The sequence below is a fragment of the Pyxicephalus adspersus genome, chromosome 2 (assembly GCF_032062135.1).
Source record: "Pyxicephalus adspersus chromosome 2, UCB_Pads_2.0, whole genome shotgun sequence".
NCBI classification, from domain to species: domain Eukaryota; kingdom Metazoa; phylum Chordata; class Amphibia; order Anura; family Pyxicephalidae; genus Pyxicephalus; species Pyxicephalus adspersus.
The window spans coordinates 19828274-19849024 of record NC_092859.1 but is presented as its reverse complement, the minus strand read 5'-3'; the positions used below and the strand labels follow the sequence as shown (position 1 = coordinate 19849024).

The 20751-nt window shown below is 39.2% G+C and overlaps 1 protein-coding gene across 2 annotated transcripts; it reads left to right on the top strand.

The window, feature by feature from the left end:
• The first annotated feature begins 5536 nt into the window (after positions 1–5536).
• On the top strand, positions 5537–15918 carry PDLIM2 (PDZ and LIM domain 2). Of its 2 annotated transcripts, XM_072399824.1 has the most exons (4): positions 5537–5698; positions 5971–6117; positions 11489–11624; positions 14082–15918. In XM_072399824.1, exons 2-4 carry the CDS (start codon positions 5991–5993, stop codon positions 14254–14256), a joined length of 438 nt encoding a protein of 145 aa, XP_072255925.1. In that variant the 5' UTR covers positions 5537–5698; positions 5971–5990; the 3' UTR covers positions 14257–15918. The 2 variants fall into 2 exon arrangements, with proteins under 2 accessions (XP_072255925.1, XP_072255926.1); XM_072399825.1 differs by lacking the exon at positions 5537–5698 and having other exon boundaries at positions 5813–6117.
• The last annotated feature ends 4833 nt before the right edge of the window (positions 15919–20751 follow it).

Below are 20751 nucleotides of genomic sequence, written 5' to 3'. Positions count from 1 at the left end.
TTCATGGGCTGACAGGAAGTGGAATGCTGTATTTGAGACAACCTGAAGCAATGGAAACAGCAATATGACTGGAGTGGAATATCTATACTTTTTACTACTGTGGGACAATTTATTTCCAACAATCTTTTATACCCGAAGTTGGTCATCCACAAATATGCCACCAATAAAGGAGGATCTATCACTAAATCATACCCACTGATTTATGAGATGTTTTATTATAGTGCAAATGACTGCAGAGAGCTGAGCCATCAAAACTTCTTGTGGACATTGTCTATAAAACACAATTATAAAGATGATGATGCAAAGGAAGACACTCACTTAACCCTCATAAATTGTATATAATTATGAAGAATACAATATTCCCTTGTATCCATTTGATTATATAAATCACATGTACGCAATAAGAGGGTGGAAGTCAAACTGGCAGAAAGGATTATAAAGTGGAAATGGACTGCATATGATTTTCCTGCTAATATAATGAACATCACATGGTCCCCTCGGTGTCAGGAATAAAGCATAGTGATCAATGCAAGTTAATGCAATAAGGCAGAGCGAAGGGCAACATGCAGGACATAGGTGACATCATTAATGATCTTTGCACTGCTTTACTGAAAAGGGTTAAAGGAAATTGTGTCTGAAACAATGGCCCTGACCACAACAAACAAATCCACCTTGTGACTAGTTGAGACCAGATAGTCAATTTCAACTTGGATTGGAGCTTTTCTGACCTTGGGTTAGAATTGTAGACCAACCATTCTCAAACAGGGTACTTTTGGTTACTCCATAGGTTCCTTGACCTCACTGCTAATGGTGCCTGCAGTATCCTGTATTCAATGACACTTATCAGAGCCAGTGACATGACACCAATTAACTTTTAGCTGCGTGTAGGATAGACCTTTATGGTTCCCTGAGACGGTAAGGGAGTTCTTTATTAGGTTTAGTTTTGCTGTCGGTGTCCTCATCACGGAGATTCCTTCTGTTTGTTTGCCCAAGAATTAAAGTAATGGGAAATCCCAAAATTTACCACCTGAACAGGAATAGGAAGAGAAGTCTTCCAAAGGGGACACATGTATTGGTAACATCTAAGAGGGTATTTCCCTCATTTTAGAAAGATTTTTTCTTATTTCTTGTGTTTATGAAAAAAAAAAAGAGAAGGAGATTAATCCCAGTGGGACCAAGTTGCAAAAAATGTAAAAGAAAAAAAATGAATCAGGTTCTATTTATTAAGCAGGAAATCTGACATTTCCTGGTGGAGAATCAATTACTGCCATTAAACATATACACTTGGATGATTCTCCACCACTAAACGTTTCAGGTAATGTCAGATTCATTACTTTATAAATAGATACTTTCTTACTTTAGAAATAGACCACTTAGTGGTTTAACCTTTCTCAGCTGAAACAAAAAATATGTTTTGACTTTGGATCATGGGTCTCAAACTCCTATTTGGAGGCACTATATCTCTTTTGGAACCAAATCCATGCCCCTCTTTCCTCTCTAGTTAGAGTTTTGGTCAGAGTGAGGTATGGGTCTCTTCAAAAATGTATCATAAACTAATAAAATACTTTCACAACACTAAACTGGACTCGGAACCTCTCAGTGATTGCATTTCTAATTCTAAAAAGTCTGGATCAACCTAAATTGGTAAGCAAAATCTATTTGTTAAACAGGTATTTTGTGTGTATTATTTCATCAAGATTTTTGTAACTGGTGATGTGGTGAGGGTGTGTCTTTTTCAACACTACTTTTTTGTGTCCCTCTTTTTCATCTTAGAAAGTTGGGAGGAATGTTAAGATATGCTTAAGACCATGCTGTTGTACTATTCATTTCAACAAAAGCATTCCCATACTGTCACCCATGCTTCCCGTAGATATCCAAAATCCCTTAGAATGCCAATGGGTGCCACCATCTTGTATGTGTGTCACAAGCCCATGATGACTCTGAACTGTCAATGAAATTAAACTTTATATTAGTTCTGATACAAACGTTAATGTAGAGAAGGGGAAATTAAACTGGACCAACACAAAAAGTGAATAAACACTTCTTGAAGAGGGGAAGGCTATGACAAGCAGGGGCAGACATAGGGAGGTGCACAAGAGCCCCTGATCCTTCCTATCCAAGTTAATTCTGCCACAGGGGCCCGCTAATGGCAATGTTCATGACTAATGACATGCAAGCAGAAAAGGGCCATGGTGGGAAACTGACTTTTGCTGGAGCAAAGTTCAAATTTATGTTGCAAAAAAATTAAAAATCATCGATGGAAACTAATACACTGCAAAAAGGCATTTAGAAATACATGAGTTTCTATTAGGTTGGGGACAGGGTCTCTTTAAAAAGCCAAAGGCCGAGAAAAGGTAATTAGATCAAAGAGATTGTTACAGAGTATAAAATCAAAAGTCATTTTTCCCAACTTCTTACCGGCAACTGATTAAAGATATCGAAACAAGAGGCTTTAGCATGCCAGCCAGGAGCGGAGGTCGGTATGGGCCACTTCTATGATCTCTTATGACAGGTCACTTGTTGTCATACACTAATGTTACAGGATCAATAGGATGACCCATGGAAGCCAATCTCTGCCACCAGCAATCTCCTTTGGGGGATCAAAGCTGAAGATGAATGGTTGGTGAAGATCACACTCATCATTTTTGTACTTTACCGAATATTTCTCACCATTCACAACTTTCTGCTAAACCCCCCTCTGGCTGAATTTGAATGTAACTGAAAGGTTAATCTCCTCATTTTCCAGCATAGAAACATTCAGAGGATAATTACCAGGAGACAAGATTATCTGGCTTTTACCCTTTTAATTGTGGAGGACAAGTCAGACTAGTCAGAGCGAATCTCCCAAAAATGCTTTAAAGTGACACTTAAAATGCAGACGAATGATGCGAGCAGCCAGACAGCCATAGACTTTATCCAATCTTATGTCCTATATGTAATACAAAGATTTCTATGACATGTTTGTCATGTTACTTTTTTGTAACAAAACAAAAAATATAATGGACATAATTCAAAACCTGCCCATGCTGATCTCATGTACTTATTACCTGGATGTCATGCTGATCCAAGGACTTTACTACTTTCACTGATGTATAGATTTACAGTCATCATTTTGCAATCGAGAAAATGATCTTACCACTGCAAGCCATAAGTACTCATTTGATTGACCTGAGATAGATTAGGAGTGAAATGTACCTTTCCCAGTGCTCCTGTAGAAAGTGGAGCTCTCATTGCACTGCCCGTGCTCCAGATTGTGGGTAGGGCATTGATTTCATTGCACACAATGCTGTCCCATTGGAAGGAACTGTGTGATGGGTTTTACAGTAGAGTTTTAAAACTAAAAAGTTAACTATTACAGTGCAAACAAGCATCAATTCCAGTTTTTATATGATGTACAAACCTCATAAAGTATACATAAAATGTACTTTCTCTGACAGTAAAATCATCATGTGTTGATTGACAAGCTGCAGATAGCTTAGCCTCCTGCAACATGCTTCCATCTCTCTGCAGTGCAAGCATCACAGCCTACAAGAAAGCAACAATTCTGCTCTGAATTCAGGAGCAATGCAGCATCATTTCCACCCAACCATAGGTGGACTTCATTGGCAGGATCAATAGATATTTGTGGGGCTTTGCAGGTGGATAGATAACACTTTCTGTTCAGATTCACACACTAATAAGAGATGCAGCTCATGCACATTTTTATGGAAGGCCAAAGTTCGATTTTAAAGTTCAGATATAGCTTTATGTAGAGAAGGTGCAAAATAGAATCTCTGTATGGTTTGTACAGTTCTTCGGGGCTCCAAAGGGAGATAAACAAATTTACATAACATTGAATGGGTAAATCTGCAACAGGGGCACAAGCATAAAATGATGATAGGGGCCTAAACCTTGCATTACTCAAATACCAAAAATATTGCATTTTTTTTTTCAGTGTTCCTGTTAGAAGATTTTCCCTCATAAAAGTGCATGTGTTATTGCAATGTGCATCAACCCACATGCTATGCATTGGTGCTCTGAGTTGCCAATCATACTAACGGACACCCCAAACACATCTTACCAGCACACTGCAGCACAATACACTTCCATGCATTGCTGCTTTAAAAGCTTAGCATGCACCACACTCCTGTGTAACATGGTGCATAGGGCTGCCCATTAAAATGAATGGGCTGCCCAATGCGATATGCTCACAAAGCCAGCAAGAAAACACACAGCCAGCCTTTTGGGGGAGTCTGCCCCAATGCAGTGCACCCTAGTGCATGTAAACACAAACATGCAATGCATGAGGCTCTATTTACAAAACAGGGAATCTGTTTAAAGCCCTGGTGGGAATCATTTACTGCCAATCAAACACATGAACCTCGAAGAATCCGACGAGGGAATATTTGAGGGAATGGACAGCATGGGGGCTCAGTGGTTAGCACTTTGGCTGTTGCAGCGCTAGGTCCCAGGCTTGAATCTCGGCCAGGACACTATCTGCATGGAGTATGCAGGTTTTTCCAGTGTTTGCATAGCTTTCATCCCACATTCCAAAGTGACATGGTGACAGCGCTACATAATATGTCAGCGTTATATAAATACAGGATAAAAAAAATTCCCTGTTTTATAAATAGAGCTCATAGAGTGTAAAAACATCCTTAGTTATCGCTTTCATTCCAAAAGTACAACTACAAAAAAAGTTTAAAAGGCTTTTTTTGGTTTCTGCATTTTATTGCTATAATTCAGGATGTGAATTACCGTATTTTCACTGGTCTCTGGAGATACTTCAAGAGCCTTTACATTCACAGACAATTCCTTTAGACCGTTCTCATGTTCTCACAGCTTTACACTTTGGAATTTGAGGAGAACTATGGAAACCGTAATCAGCTCCTTTTCATTGTTTTGGAGCCGATGTTTACTGAACATCACCCCCTCCAGACAAGAATTTGCAGACAAGGCTTTGTATTTTTAGCAAATTCTTGTGTGGTTTCAGGAAAAAAAAGAGGACTTGCGTGTCTGTAACCCCTTTTTCTCATTCTGAAGGAAACTTAAGTATTTACATAGAACAAAAGTGAAGAGCAGCCAATCAGAAGCTTGCATTTTGTTTACCTAAAAAACAAAATGGTGAAAGTAACTGGTTGATATGGTAACCATGTCCATTTTTAAGTGTATGTGAAATCTGGAGTAAAGGCAACTGAAGCAGAAGTGTCTCTGCTTCCTGCCACAAACATTTGCTTTAGTTTTTCTTGGTTGCCATGGGTAACCGTAGGCCCTATCTGTGTAAATGCCCAGGCTGGTCTCTTTCCTTGGCAGTCTCGTGACCTCTTTTCTTGGCGGTCTCTTAGATTTTTTGCTCTTTCTTTAACAAAAAGCAGATGTGAGAGGCTCCAATGTGGGGGACCAAGAATCCAAGTTGTTTGGGAAGTCCCCCATGTCCTGAGTACCTCATGAAATACATACAGAAATACACAGAGACTGATAGAAGGTGGGGGGGACAGAGAGACAGAGGTGTGTCTGCCATCAGAGGAGGAGAGACATTCAGGCGGGGACACAGAGAATCAGGTGTGTCCCCAGCACAGGAAGAAGAGAATACAAGTGATAGAAGAACACACAGAGTCAGGAAGGTGCAGACATAGCCAGTGACCTGAGGCCAGCAACCCAGGACTGGCACAGATACCAAGGCCACCGCTGGTGAAGAAAAGAGACTTCTGCCTGATATGTAAGAATGCCTGGGTTATAGGCAGCCAGAGGGCAGGGAGAGAAACAGACAGAGAGAAGTTATACATTGCATGAGTGTGTTTGGGAGGGGGGAGAAAATATTCTAGGAAAAAGAGAACAGCAGAGCCACGAGTAGAGAACAGGGCGGAACATGCTTACACAAGGGAAAATAAGTGTGAGAGGAAGCTTGCTGGAGGGATGAAAGACAAGTGTGAGAAGTAAACAGTCTCTGGTGTGCTGCTGAATTCTCAAAGTCTCCCTGTTCCAATCTAGAGACGACCGAAACGTACAAGATGAGCTGGGTGCAGGAAGATTCCGAAGTCTACAACATGCTGCATGGGAACGAAGAGGTCAGAACCAGCCCGAGACAGTCCAGCAGCTTTAAACTACTGCAAGAAGCCCTGGAGAACAACCCTGATGGTACCGATATGATTTTATTCTATAGATTCTAGGGTTGGGTGCTGACACTGATAGCGTGATGTTTATGGGAACACTACTTGGACTGACACTCAGGCTAGGATTCCTAAAACAAAATTTCCTTTGAAAAATTGCAAATTTCTTAATTACTAACTAGGAGATATTACCACTACTAGGACTAACTTCACCCTACATGTCAGGCTGTTGTCACCATCTCATAGTAGTACTTACTAGAGATGTTACCAATACTACTACTATCCCTAAACTTCCCCCTGTGATTATCTTCCCAGGTATGACTGTTACTAGAAAATATTACCACTAGTAGGACTCACTTATATCGCATCCTGTAGTCACCACCCAACTGTATATGTAGCTGTTACTGGTAGTTAATAGAAGATATTATGCCTAATAGAAGGACTATGCCTAAACTTCACTCTGATGTCACTACCTCATATTTTACTGTTATTAGTACATTTTAAATATATTACCACTACTAGGACTCTCCTAAACTTCACCCTATGGTCACCATCTCATATGTGACTGCTATTGGTGATTACTAGCGGATACTACTACTACTAGAACAATCCCTAAATTTCACCTTGTGCCCAAGACCCCATATGTAGTTGTTACTAATACTTATGAAGAATATTACCACTACTAAGACTCTCTTAAACTTCACCCTGTGGTCACCATCTATAATGTGACTGCTATTGGTGATTACTAGAAGATACTACCACTACTGATAATAAGCTTCACCCTGAGTCCACCACCCCATATGTGGTTGTTATTGGTACTTATAAAAGATATTATCATAACTCGGACTCTCCTAAACTTTTCCTAAGTCCATCAACGTAAATGTGGCTATTAAATGTACTTACTAGAAGATATTACCTCAACTAGGAATCTCCCTAAACTTTAGTCTGTGATCACCATAATTTATATGACCGTTACCTATAATTCCAGGCAAATATTACCATTACTGGTATTTATCCTAAATTTTTGTCCATAGTTGCCACTTTGTTTTTGGATCCTTCACTAAGAGATTATTTACGCTGCTATATAATTAGTTACCTGATTCTAAAAAACAGTACTTGTCTAGTTTGGTGTTCTGATTCTTTGCCTTTAATACTTTCTGAATCACTCACCCAGAAGGAGTACGCAGATCAGATGGTCTAATTGTTACACAGTTATCTGCATGTTTGTTTTAGGTGTGCGACTGAAGCTACTGAAACTAGCAGTCAGATCAGAGTTTAGTAATAACAGTTTACATAATCCCTCAATAGTAGTTCTGCTTTCATAAGGCATAAAACCAATACTATGTCTGTCAATCATGCTCCAGCTGGACTGTCACTGGTTTTTCTACTAGGAGACATTGCCACAATAGGGTACTTCCTCGTTACTTTAGCCATTAGACAGCTCTGGCACTGCAGATGTCTAGTAAATTAAGACCGTTCCCTTTATAGGTTTAACCACAACTATGAACCCTTTGGAGATGCAAGGACTCCCCGGCCACAAAGATGTTCTTCATGTTTTAATGTTCAGCTTCCTCTGGCTGTATACTAGCAATAAGGCATATAAGTATTAGTATAACACTATTTCTACTAATATTATAGCCACTGTCACAGCTGTCAGTAAGTGGTAAGCCCTACAGACTGTTACTTACACCACTGCTTTCACTATGACTCTGAGAGTTCCTGTAGTTACTGTCATCATTATCTCTAGACAATGCTACCACTAAGGACTGTCACTCCTACTACTACTACTGTAGTCACCTTCTGGCACCTCAGCTCTGTCTTGGTGTGATTTATTATTAGCACTGGGTACCTTTATTAGTACGACGCTTGCTTTCATAAACTAATATCCTACCACCTGTGTGCAGAGTAGAGGAGGATGCACTTTTGTGGTGTATAGGATATGGGCGTATGTAAGTTGTGGTGTGCAGAATTGTACAGGAGGAAATGAGATTACTTCTACCGACTGTACCTGTCATTACTTGCTTGAACACTGCTACGACACTGAGAATCATAAAGCTTCATTCCATAGTTATTAGTAAAAGTTGTTTCTGTAGGGTGCTAGACAGTTCATGTCTCTGCAGTAGGGTGGCCAGGCACTCTAGAGACCTCCGGTGCTGGCTTACTATGGGGGAACAATAACAATTGGATAAGGTGTTCTAACCTGACTGGTTTATTTTTCCAGATGAGTCCTGGTAGACTGGTAGACAGGGTCTCTTGGTGTCTCATAGAATAGTTTATGTTATATAGCGAAAACTGCCAGATTGGAATACTGAAATGTAATGTCTATGGTACAGATTTGTTGTTGGGGGGGGTTAGTGTTGGGGGGGGGGGGGTTAGACTTCAAAGTGGAAGTCAGACCTAGCTGTGAATTCTAGCAAGGAATCCCCATTACAAGAGTTCTCAATTCAACGAGTGATTTACCTAGTCAACATCTACTCATGAAACGTGAACTGACCTCTGACAAACTTGTTTTGTTGTGCAAATGATAGAATTGTTTTTGCTCTTACTGGTTGGCATTGTAGTTCTGGTTATTAGTATAAGGTCTATAATATTTTCACATAGCACCGATGAGTCAAATATGTTCCAAGTTTGATTAGTTGAGGTACATATATCTGTCATAGGAAAAGAGACTCACTGCATTATAATTATTATTAATAACTTGTGAGTATATAGGGCTTGATTCATGAAAACTCATTGTTATTTGCCAGCAAACATTTTAAATCCTGGACCAGATCCATTCCATGTTTGCTGGATCACCCAGCTTCACTGATGAAAGTGTATCCTCTCCAGCCTTGGAGAGCTTTCATAAATCAGGGTCATAGAGCTGACATAATATGCAGAACTTTACAAAGTCCATAGACATGCTCGGACTAAATAATACTTTGTCTGAGATGGATAGAGAGACACCTTTACAAAGTCCATAGACATGTTCGGACTAAATAATCCTTTGTCTGAGATGGATGGAGAGACATAGACACCATTGAAAGCCAGTTTTGTAAACATCACAGACCATTCTAGTTACAGAAAATCTGGGTCATAAGGGAAATATCTCCACATTTCCTAATATTTGACAATAGCAGAATATCTTACATAGTGTGTTCTACCACAAAATTAAAATGAAATCTGTTCATGAGTGAATAGCACATGTATAAAAGCAGATGTATACATCAAACTTTAAAAAGAAAAAGTTGGGCAGTCAATAGTGACAAATAATCTGTCCTGAAGAGAGGGTCTGCTGGAAAGTATGGGATGTTTTTGTGTTTGGAAATCCTGCTGTTTAGGTCAATGACCCGGCTACATTTGACCCAGACTAGAAATATTTAACATGTCATTAGGGCTGTGCTTTGATACTGGTAGGATAGTCACGTGTTCAATAAGCAAGTCGAGACAGCACCATGATTATCATACACTCCCAAGGCTGTGGCATTACTTAGGATCCGACAGAACACAGGGCTCGGCTTTTGTAATTGTCAGTGCTGGGACTGGCCCAGTGATTGGAATGCCCCAAGTTCTGGCGTACTCTGGGATGAAGTTAAAATAGACTTATAAGGCAGAGAGTTACAGCTGTTCAAACTGAGTCCAGACAAAACAAAAGCTGCTACAAACCTTTGAGACTAATAATTCATTTTTCTAAGTAAGTAATGGCACTTCAAGGACTAACAAATAGTACCCACATGGATGGATAGCATCAGGTATAGGAGCCTATGTACTGATCTGAAGATAACAGAGACCTTCTCCTCCAGCACTGTGAAGGTAGTCCAACAAAAACAAGAGAGAGGAAGGAATGTTAGGGCTAAATTAAAACCATAAGAATAATAACTTGGAACTCAAACTTGTTTTCAAAATGCAGTACAGCTTTAGTCATAAAGCAAAGACTGGGGTGAATACTCTTTTTTTAACAGACACTAGTTTTCTCACCATAATATAAGGCATGTGCATAACTTCATCGGACCCAGAAAGGAAGTATCTTCCACCCACGAGCCATTTCAACCGGATTTGGACCTGGCCAACAAACCCTACTCATCTCAACTTTCGGCTGATTCCTATAGCCCCACATGTGTGATATCTTGTCTCTGTATTCTACACAGATTTATTAGGGGAGAACTTCTGTTTTTGCTGTTGTCCATGTCTTCCTCTCCAACACTTTTCTTTTTTACAGGTGTCTCAGGAGACAAGTAGTGTGGGGATATATGCCTAATAGACTCACAGATAGAAATAATACGGCCACAAACCATTTGCCATTCCATCCATAGCTAAAAGATATTTTCATTTTCAATAAGTTTTTATCAATATTTTTTCGGATTATAAAGAACAAGGATATACATAAAAGGTCAACTTTTGCATTTGAAGAACAAGAGTTAAATTTCAAAGGAAAAGTATACTTCACAAAGTTATAATTAACATAAGTTTATAAATGAATGTATTTGTATAGAGCCCAAAAAAGATGGATTGCCCATGGAAGCTAATTAGTTTAAAGGTTTTGCTTTTCTAGTACAGGTTAGATCAGCATTTCCAAACTTTGAACCAAACAAACCCTTGGAGTAATCTACAAGCCTCAGTGAACTCCCACTAATACAGATTTATTGAGAAGCAGAGGGTAAATGTTATTTAGTTGATTGATAGTAAGAAGAAATCCCCCCAGTGGTGGCCAGAAAGCTACTTTTACAGACAACTTCTCTGCTCCTATTGTGTGTTACTTCCCCCACCTCCTAGATTGTAAGTTCTTCGGGGCAGGGTCCTCTCCTCCTGTGCCACTGTTTGTATTTGTCTTTCATTTGCACCCCCTATTTAATGTACAGTGCTGCATAATATGTTGGCGCTATATAAATCCTGTTTATTAATAACAATAATAATATTAATAATAATACAAATTAATAATAACTTAAAAGGTCATAAGTGGTAGGCTGATGGTTGAACCTCTGGAAGAAACCTTTAACCTTTTAACCTCCCCTCTCCTCTCAATTTTAATTCAGTTTTATATAATTTACCAAAACATAATGTGCTCAGTTTAAAGTGCAGTCATCTGTTGTCTGCACATACTGCACTTGTATTAGTTGATAACCTGCAGTAGTTAAAAGATATACATGAATAAAGAATAGAATGGGTCTTGTGATCTGCCGTTGAGAACCAACTGGATCAGTCATGTCATTTATCTTTTTCCTAGGATGTGACATGCTCAAGAGATTCACGATTCACAAATAGGAAACACATATTGCCCTGAAATAAAGGTGACTCATCCACTTGCTGCAAAAAACATCTGTAGGGCTAGGAGGAAGATTAGGGAGGTTTCCGCTCTACAGAAATCTTAGAATATCTTGGATAGAGCTCAGAATAAATTATGTCGTTTTGTTTTATTCTAGGTATTTCCACATCCTTTCCCAGCAAACTGTCACCCAGTGTTCAGAAGCCCATATCCAGCAGCACTATGCAGAAACCTATTCTCAACTCAGTGCCTTCCCCCCAGAGAATGTGCGAGAACTGCAACAAAGGCATCAAGTAAGTGCTGTGTCAACATGATCTTAACAAGGAATCAGATGGCTAATAATGTGGTCAAGGAAGAACTGTAAACATTGTTGTTAAGTTTTTAATGAGCATTGTAAAAGAAATATTAGTGATAATATTGCAAAGTCCAGATCAAATTAAACAGACCCACCCAATCAAATTTACTGATGTTTATTTTTAAAGCATTGCTCAACCCACACTATTTCAGAGAGAATGTTGTGAAAGTGTATGTAATTAATTCTAATAAATAATACATCATATGCTTTCACTATATAAGTATTTGTATATCTGCAGCCTTTAAATCAATCATGGCATAGGATGACAATGTTCTGTCCTGTCTCCTTGGAAGGTCCTGTGTTGTCATCCTATCATATGGGCTGCTCATAAAGAAAGCAATATTCAGTACACAGGCATGGTCCATGATCAGCAAAATTAATTTACTAGGGTACGTACACACTTGCAATGCTTCTTGTCCGATAATCGTCTCAAGGCCGATACCGGACGAGAATCTGGCGTGTGTGTACAGCGCCTGTCGTCCATCATCCAAACAACCAACTTGGCGGATCCAGGGACGATGGACGACGAATGTTTGTAATGGAAGCGAAGGGGGAGAGCGCGCAGCAGGTTGCCACTCTGTCGTTCTTCCCCTCCCCTCTCCATAGAGCAGAACGGTGCTGTATGTAAGCACTCGTTCATGCATCGTGCAGTCATTAGTTGTTGGACAGGATTGTGAAACATCCAATCTAACGACAATTATTGCACATGTGTACCCAGCTTTAGTATTGCAGCTGAAAGATCTGGCTGTTGAAAAATCATGGATGTGGTCAGTACCAGACTCTGCACATCTCACTCACTTTTGGATCCTTTAAATGGTGCAAAATGTCCTAGTTTAACTGTGCAGATTTCAGCCTGCACCTCTGTAGCAGCAAAGCATTGGTCATTGATAGTAGCCGTCAACCTTCACCTCATCAAAAGCTATAACCAAAAACAGGTAGACCTTATAATGTATAGATAAAAATGTGTTTTAAATACATGTGACACTTATGGTCTGTTGCATACTGACCAGGAATGTTATAATGGCATATCTATGGTGGCACTCCCATTCTTCTGAAAGTCTTTCCTAATGACATAATCAGTGTGTTTACCTTGGTGATGTATACGCAGTGTATGACATTTGTTTATCCAGTGTGTGTCACAGTGACTAGAATTCCATAAGCAGTATTCATCATGATATATACACTGCTATGCCAAGAATCTTCGATGTGTTTATAGAGGCTTTACGCCTTCAGATGATGGTAGCAGGTTTGCTTAAAAAGGCAGTTCTGTCACCAACGGGGATATGGAAAGAGTCATAGCACCCATTCAGCAGTGGATTCCCGACATGCCCATCCTGGAAAGATGCCCATCATACGTACAGTCCCTATTCATGGGCTTTCCTGCCTTCACTAGAAGGAGCACCTACCAGTGGTCTTCCTACAAAACTAACCTCCAGGCAAATATTAAATACACAAGTTAATGCAGCTCCATATTTATTGATAAATCCTGCAATGTAATTTCAAAATACAAGCAGTGTAAGTACCCGAATTTGACTTGCAGTCCCTGCACTGGAGAGCTCATATTAGGAGAATGGTAAATCAGCACAAAAAGACAGTAATTTTACTGCAGTGAAAGGGGCAAGCTGATAGGAGAAGATACTATGTTCAATCATGGGATGGGATTGGGACAAGACTGGCTGAATGGAAATTCATAACATTTAGGGGGCTCTAATATAATATAATTTCCTTCTGACAATGTCTAGTCCCAGACTTTTTCCAGGAAGGTAAAATATCCATACAGCTTATACACCCTAGGTGTCAGAAACCTTGGCTAAAACTGAATTCTACATAGAAAAAAGTTTCATTGGAGGCTTCATGTGTCCGAGTCTTATTGGACTATAAGGCTGTCCTATAGAGAAGAGCAGCCTTTTGTAGCCCTGATAATATACAGGTCTTAAGGAACACTTTGCTAAATTGTTTAATCAAGGCCCCCCGGGAAGATTGCCTTCATACAGCGGTTGTTAGAATGCTTCCTTTACAGACACCTAAAAAAGAATGTTGGTGTAATCCTCCTGGCTTTGCCGAGTGGGGATGGATCCAGAACCCTGCAGGCATCATCAGATGTGAGATCATTTATCCAAACCTCAAGGAAACCTTAACTACCTCCTAATAAAGCCCAGGGTTTCATCCATGGAACCCTGGTTGAGAATGGCTGGAGAAGATAATATACTGAAGGAACACAGATCTTACAGATCAACAAGACAGGCTGTAGAATCCTGAATCACAATTTGTCATAGTTTCTAAGAGCGATAATTCTTCTAATTGAAATATAAATTCATTTCATTCATGATTTAGCTTATTAGATGATGTATAGAAGAAGTATGAAAAGACTAATGTCATCTTTGTGTTTGTGCAGTGATCTGGCAGTGAGGATCTCAGAAGGACAGTACCGTCACCCAGCATGCTACGTGTGTGCAGATTGTGGCCTCAACCTACGCATGAGGGGACACTTCTGGGCAGGAAACGACCTAGTGTGCGAGAAACATGCCCGAGCCAGACACAACACGCAGATTGGAGGCCAACGTACATGAAGAGATATACGTTATGCACACCTCTTCACCCTCAATAAGCCTAGCCCTGCTCTGACTACTCCAGCAGGAGCAACTCATATCCAAGTGCACCTTACACTGAGCACCGGTGTGACCTCTGTGATGGACTATATATGTTCTTGCTTGAACAAAGGATTACTGTAACCTCCTAACAAGCCACCGATGACATGCTATGTGTTCAAGTAGTGATAAATATTGTTGCTAACATATTTGAATCCTACCTATTTGAAGGCAGTTCTATAACTATTCTATTAAACCTGTGTGTATAGGGCCCATTATCGTCTATTACTGACATCCATGGGCAGGAGGGTTATAAATGTTATGTACTGATACTGATAAGCACTGCACAATATGGACAAAGGGCAAAATTGTTCTCCTATCAGAGTATGTGATATGATAAGTAGAGCTGTAACATTATATCACTTACCAGGTCACATATTTCTTCCTCTTTTCTCTAATATTAAAACAAATATAAAACAAGACAATGAACCCTTGTGATCGTACAGGGGGAGCCATGGTGTTCAAATGTCCAGCATGAAGTTACTGTATGATGATACTGTACGATGCTTAGCACTATAAAGGATATCTAACCCAAAAACAAAAGTGCAATATATTGCATCTTACCAGTCCTAATGTGGTGGCTATATTCCTTGTCAAACATTTACAGCAAATTACTTGAATTGCAGTGATTTTGGCACTTACCGTTGAAAGCTGAAATCTGGGTAAATTAAAAAGTGATCTTTGCATTGAGGCTCCCCTGCAAGGGTTGGCTGCTTGTTTTTGTCTAGGAATAGGTAAAGCAGTTACCACTCCATTATTAAAATATCTGCATCTGAGTCGGCTCACCTCCTGCGGCATTCATGGAGAGTTTCCAATCATCCTTTCTGCATGTTTTAATTTATTATATACTATGTAGCATGCAATGAAAGGAAATTGAACACAAAAAGGTGACCAGGAAACAACCAGATGAGGAGGTGGGAGGTTTTATTAATCTGAATATCTAAGATACATTAGAAGACAGGGGTTGGCATACTCCATATGCTTCTTATACCACTTGTGGTTGGACTGGCCCTGAATGTGAAGTGCTCACCAATACTTTTACTGTGGAAGCTTCCGTTTCTGACTGCCTCATTAAGAATAAGGGAAGTAATTTTATTATTGGACGTTTATGTATCATAAATGCCCAATAATAATTATGTGGACAGAAAAAAAATATATTTTTTTTGCATTTCTCTGAAGGAGAACAATGCCACAACATCTGATCTATTCCATGACTGTATGATCTATGATCTATTATGTGACTGTATATATGTAATGAGACTGTAATATTAATAACAGCAGTGCTAATATATTAACCCTGATAAGTAGTTACAGCAATGTCACCCTGTCTATGTAGCCCAGAAGAGACAATCAGACAATTGTTTTCATATTTGTAACAAATTAAATAAGAAATCTGGTTATCCACGCATGAGTACATAAAGTGGTGGCTTATTTCTGCTTGTGATACTTGTAACCTTCACTGTTCAGAGCGGTAACAGCATGTAATAACGGCAGGAAGGTTGACACCTGCCGTTGTTCACTTAACTATAAATGCCTTATTATGTCTTTATTTTTTGTGCTAATAAACTGACCTTAAAAAAGAGATTCACATTGTGTATTTTCATCATTCCAAATAAACCAAGGGCGTCAGAGTATGGGATTTAAATATTCCATTGACAAATAGAAATAGCTGCAGGCTAGCAATATATATCACTGGTGAGCACAATATGCATATAATACATTCTTCAACAGTCTGAGTGGACAGAATTAGAAGGAAAAAAAATATATGATATTTATAATAATTATTTCCTTACTACCCCACCTTACAGGAATCAGAAAGCTGGCCGTTTACATGGTGCAATGTGCTACGCATGCACAGGAGTTACATCATCCCGGACTGACCATTCAAAGTGGCCAAAGATCCCAATCACACCATAATAGATCAAATGATAACAGATGAGATTATTTTTAAAAATATTGTTTTACTGCATATATTATGTATAGAATATTTTTTTTGTTTCTTTTATTTCATATTTAATATTTCTCTATTTCTAGAACTTATAATTTATAGAAATAAATCATGTTTATTAATAATAACAATAATAATAATAATAATAATAGTGTAATGTTGATCTTCTGAAAATTGCTAGATTCCTGGCTGTGGTGCTGATCTTCTGACCCAAATGTTTTCTGATTTCTTAATCTAGGACAAGTATAGAGATACAAAGTTCTTGTTAGTGTGTCGGGGTACTAAAGAGAAGGAAGGGAAATATATATAGAAGACTTGCAGATTCTTTATAGAAACCTATATGCACAGTTGATGAAGGAGAAGTTCTTAATAAAACACGGTTTAATTTACTCAAACAAAGGAAAAATTCCTTCCCAATGAAATTACATTTCTCAAAATGGATAAAATTAGAAACCTGCTTTTCCAATGAAGGTTTCCCTTACAATTAAAATTATTAGAATAGTAGCGAGATGAGATTATATAATCTGCAGAGTCACACAAAACCTGACATGCTCTTTATTACAAAAGCATAAAAGAATGATAGAAATAAAGTGGTCATTGGGTCATTGATGGGGGGAATTTTTGCTTTTTATTCCTTTGTCTTGTAATAGGTCTGTGTTTATCCCAATCATGTTTAAATTCACCCATTGTTGATTGACTCAAGTATCAACTACAATTTAGGTAAAATAATACTGTCAAAGGGAGTATTGAACTTCTGCATTCTAGTTTGAGATCATGTCCTTTGTTCTTAGCTTTCCATTTAAAATAATGCCCTTTTGAACCTCTCCTCTCACCTAGAAGAAGCAGTGCCCTCTGGTTTCGAGAATTGTATAAATGTTACTTGGAATCAGTTTATAAACATGGAATCTGAGTATAATAAAGCCAGTTTTTACTCGCCATAATCTCCTAAATTACCATATAAATCACAACCAAAGGTAAGGTTGGTTAAAGAATAGCTGCTAGTTTTAATTGGTTCTTTTCCAACCCAATCCTACAATAAATAATAAAATATGACCTCATCCATGCATGCATGGGCCCCAACTGGTGACCATGTGCCATACAGTGGCTATATCTTCCTATTTAATGACTGCTGCCTCTTCCATCTGCAGTGCCAGCCAATCAAGATGGTTGGAGATCCTAAATCCAGAAAGAGGGGGTGAAATGATGACAGAGCCAGTGAAGTCTCTGAGCCAATAAAAGCCTTTGGTGGGTATGAGGGTTGACATATATATATTTAATCCATGCATTGATTAGTCCATGCTTCCATTGCCTGGAGGAACTAAACACAAACATTACAAATAGGCAATCAGGCTGACGCTTTATTGGAGAAGGGACCAGTGTTGTATCTTCTGCAATAAAATAACTTTATCTGTCTGATTGCAATATTTTAGTTGCGCCCACCTGTCTCTATTTAATTGCTGCCACAATCATCTTCCTTCTTTTCCTTTTCCTTCTTTCGATGTTCAGCTGGGCCAGGACGACGTAACTCCTGTGCAGGTGCATGGGCATTTTTTCGGTCCTGGCATCTGCAGGGGTAATTGCGATGCGCTGGGTGTCCCACTTTCCCATGCTGAGCTACACATGCTCAGCGATTTTTGACAGCAGAGGACGGTATTCAGGCAGGTAAGAATGCTTATTGAGAAGGGAAATCACCTGTCCCTTTCTGCAATACAGCCCTGTCTGATCCCACATTTTGAAAGTTGAACTTTAAAAAAAAAATTGTTTGCAGTTGCACAGTTAGAATGAAAAAAAAAATGGCAAAAAGGATGATTAGGAAATGATATTTCCTGTTCAAACTCGATCCAAATATTCTCGCCTCGTGTGAAAAGAAACAGAACATTTGGATTACTGTAAGATATGTAAACTGGCTCCTTATTATAACATTTTAATCTGCCATTGATCACAGTTTCCCATAATACTGGAGCACAAGGCAGGAAAATTCATGCAGCCTGTCATTAGTTCTGTACATACAATCTTCTTTTAGTTGCAAGATGAAGTCCTATGGCTTTATATAGCCAGGCTTCATCCTAGCCAAGGCAATGTGAGGAAATATACCCTTTATTGCTACCCTAGAAGCAGCTTTTTATATTCTTTGCATTGCATTCTGTTGTTTAAAGTGCACATACATGAAGGTTTAAAAAGATGAAAAGTCAAAGGTTTAAAAGTTACAGTATGTGAGATACCTGCTGGTAATGTATTGGTATACCAAGATACACCAAGGACACTGGTTTATTGAGTTGTGTTGTACAGTAATCAAACAGAAGCAAAGAAGTGACTGGTCTTCTATACAGGTACATGACGGATCTTCATTGTTGCATCAATTCATGGTATGGTTGTTGAAGAAGGAACGATGGAGGCAATGGCTGGAGACATGCTGGTGGAATGGCCACTGCAAGCAAGTATGGGGTCCTTGTGAACAAATGGAGGGACAAATGCAGTGCTGGGTGTGCTGTTCTGCAGTTCCTGGAAGCTTCTCGTTCCCCCTGCCAATGGATCCTGTTAGCCAAGGACTATTCAGAATCAGTTACGGCCTTGTTAGGTGCCATCTATAAGAATGCAGAAGACTGAGTCTGTCTTTATTGCATTATACATGTACAATATGTGATTGAACAACTGGCCAGTGTTACCCAAGGTCTGTACTAAATCTTCAACACAACTCCAGCTTGTGTGCACATTTGCGTTTTGAGTGCCATCTGTTCATCCCAATCCACCTTTCCATTGCTTCATTTACTTTTTTATTTATTATGCCCCAGAGAGACTAAATTCTACTTTTTTAGGAGGTTGGATAACAAAACTCATTGACTGCTTGGTATTGGGGACATCAATATGACTGCTCTATACTTTGTTAAAATTACAGCACAGTCATGTACAAGGTAAAAATGTTGACAGTGTATAAGTAGCTGTATATCAATACTAAAATAAGGACAGTCATAGTAGAAAAGCAAATGGTGGATTTAGATTCTAGAGAGGAGCAGTAGCTCTAGATAAAGCATAGTTTAAGGTCTGATTCACACATTAATGATCCACCAAAGAGCATTAATGGGCAGTGCTTTAATGAATTTTATTGAATTTGAAAACTTACATAACACTTTCTTTTAGCAATGCACTACAACAAGGCATTTGTTTTATGAGCATGTCTAATATGTAATGTGTTGGTTTGTTATTTGCTTTGTAGTGCACCAAATCCCATGTGTGAATGAGCATTGAGAGCCATTTCACATCTGTTTGGATACATTGCGTTGCACTGCCATGTGACAACATTAGGTAGCTCATTCATGTGATATAATCAAATAAGTATGCATTAGCTCTTTTTTTTGTTTACTTTCATAATGCAAAGATGTATTGAGATGGGATGCCAAACAGGTTCATCAGCAAGGTCCATTGGGGTGTTATTCAGATCCAATGGCATCCCAGCACCTGAATGCTGGCCGGACATGTTGGGTATGTGAATAGGGGCCTAAAGCCATAATATGTGCAGTATCTCTAATACCATTTACTCTTCCAATCATTATATTTACAACTAGCTAAAGGCACACATACAGTACATGTCAGAAAAGAAGAGCTGGTCTAAAGGATGTGAATACTTCAGAAAGGGTAGTAGGTTATAAAATGGCTACCGGGTGGTCAGCTGATATAGTGAAGATGGTTGAGACCACAAAAGGATAAGAAAGGTGCAAGAAGCCCATGAAATAAATGAATAGCGTTCTGTCCATTAATAGGACAAAGGTAGAATGGGAAGAGCCCATGGCATGCTGGGATAGTGTCCAGTACATAGAGTGCTGCACCCCAAGAGGGAAGCAGGCACAAGAGTTAGGCAATGTACACACATGCAATAATTGTCATGGGAAAGGATCTTTCATGATCCTTTCCAACGACTAAAGACTGCACAATGCATGAAAGAGTGCTGTACATACAATGTCGTTCTGCTCGGAGAGGGAAGGGGGGAGAATGACGGAGCGGCACCCCACTGTGCTCTCTCTTCCATTCCATTACGATCGTCCATCGTCCGTGGACCCGCCAGGACAGTCATTCGGACGAGTGCTGTACACACTTAAGATTCTCGTCCGATATCAGCCCTGAGCCGATTATAGGGCGAGAACAATTGCACACCCGTTCCTAGCCGTAGTGAGACGGATCTAAGAGATATTTGCAGAGAAGCATCAAGAAAGGAACTCATTCCCATTTGTGGTGTAGTTGCCACTAAGAAATGCTATCTCTTGTTGTATGGCTTCACATACCTCACACACCCCCAACCACAACATTCTAATTGTATATATTACATTTTCTGTAATAAGAAAAACATACTACTAGGGGTTGTAGTTCGAGAAGCTTTGTTTGCATGATGAAAACATTGCTTATTTGTATCTGATAAGCTGGGGCTGGCTCGCATCTGTATTCAGTTTCTTGAACTTTTGGAATGTTGCAGAAGG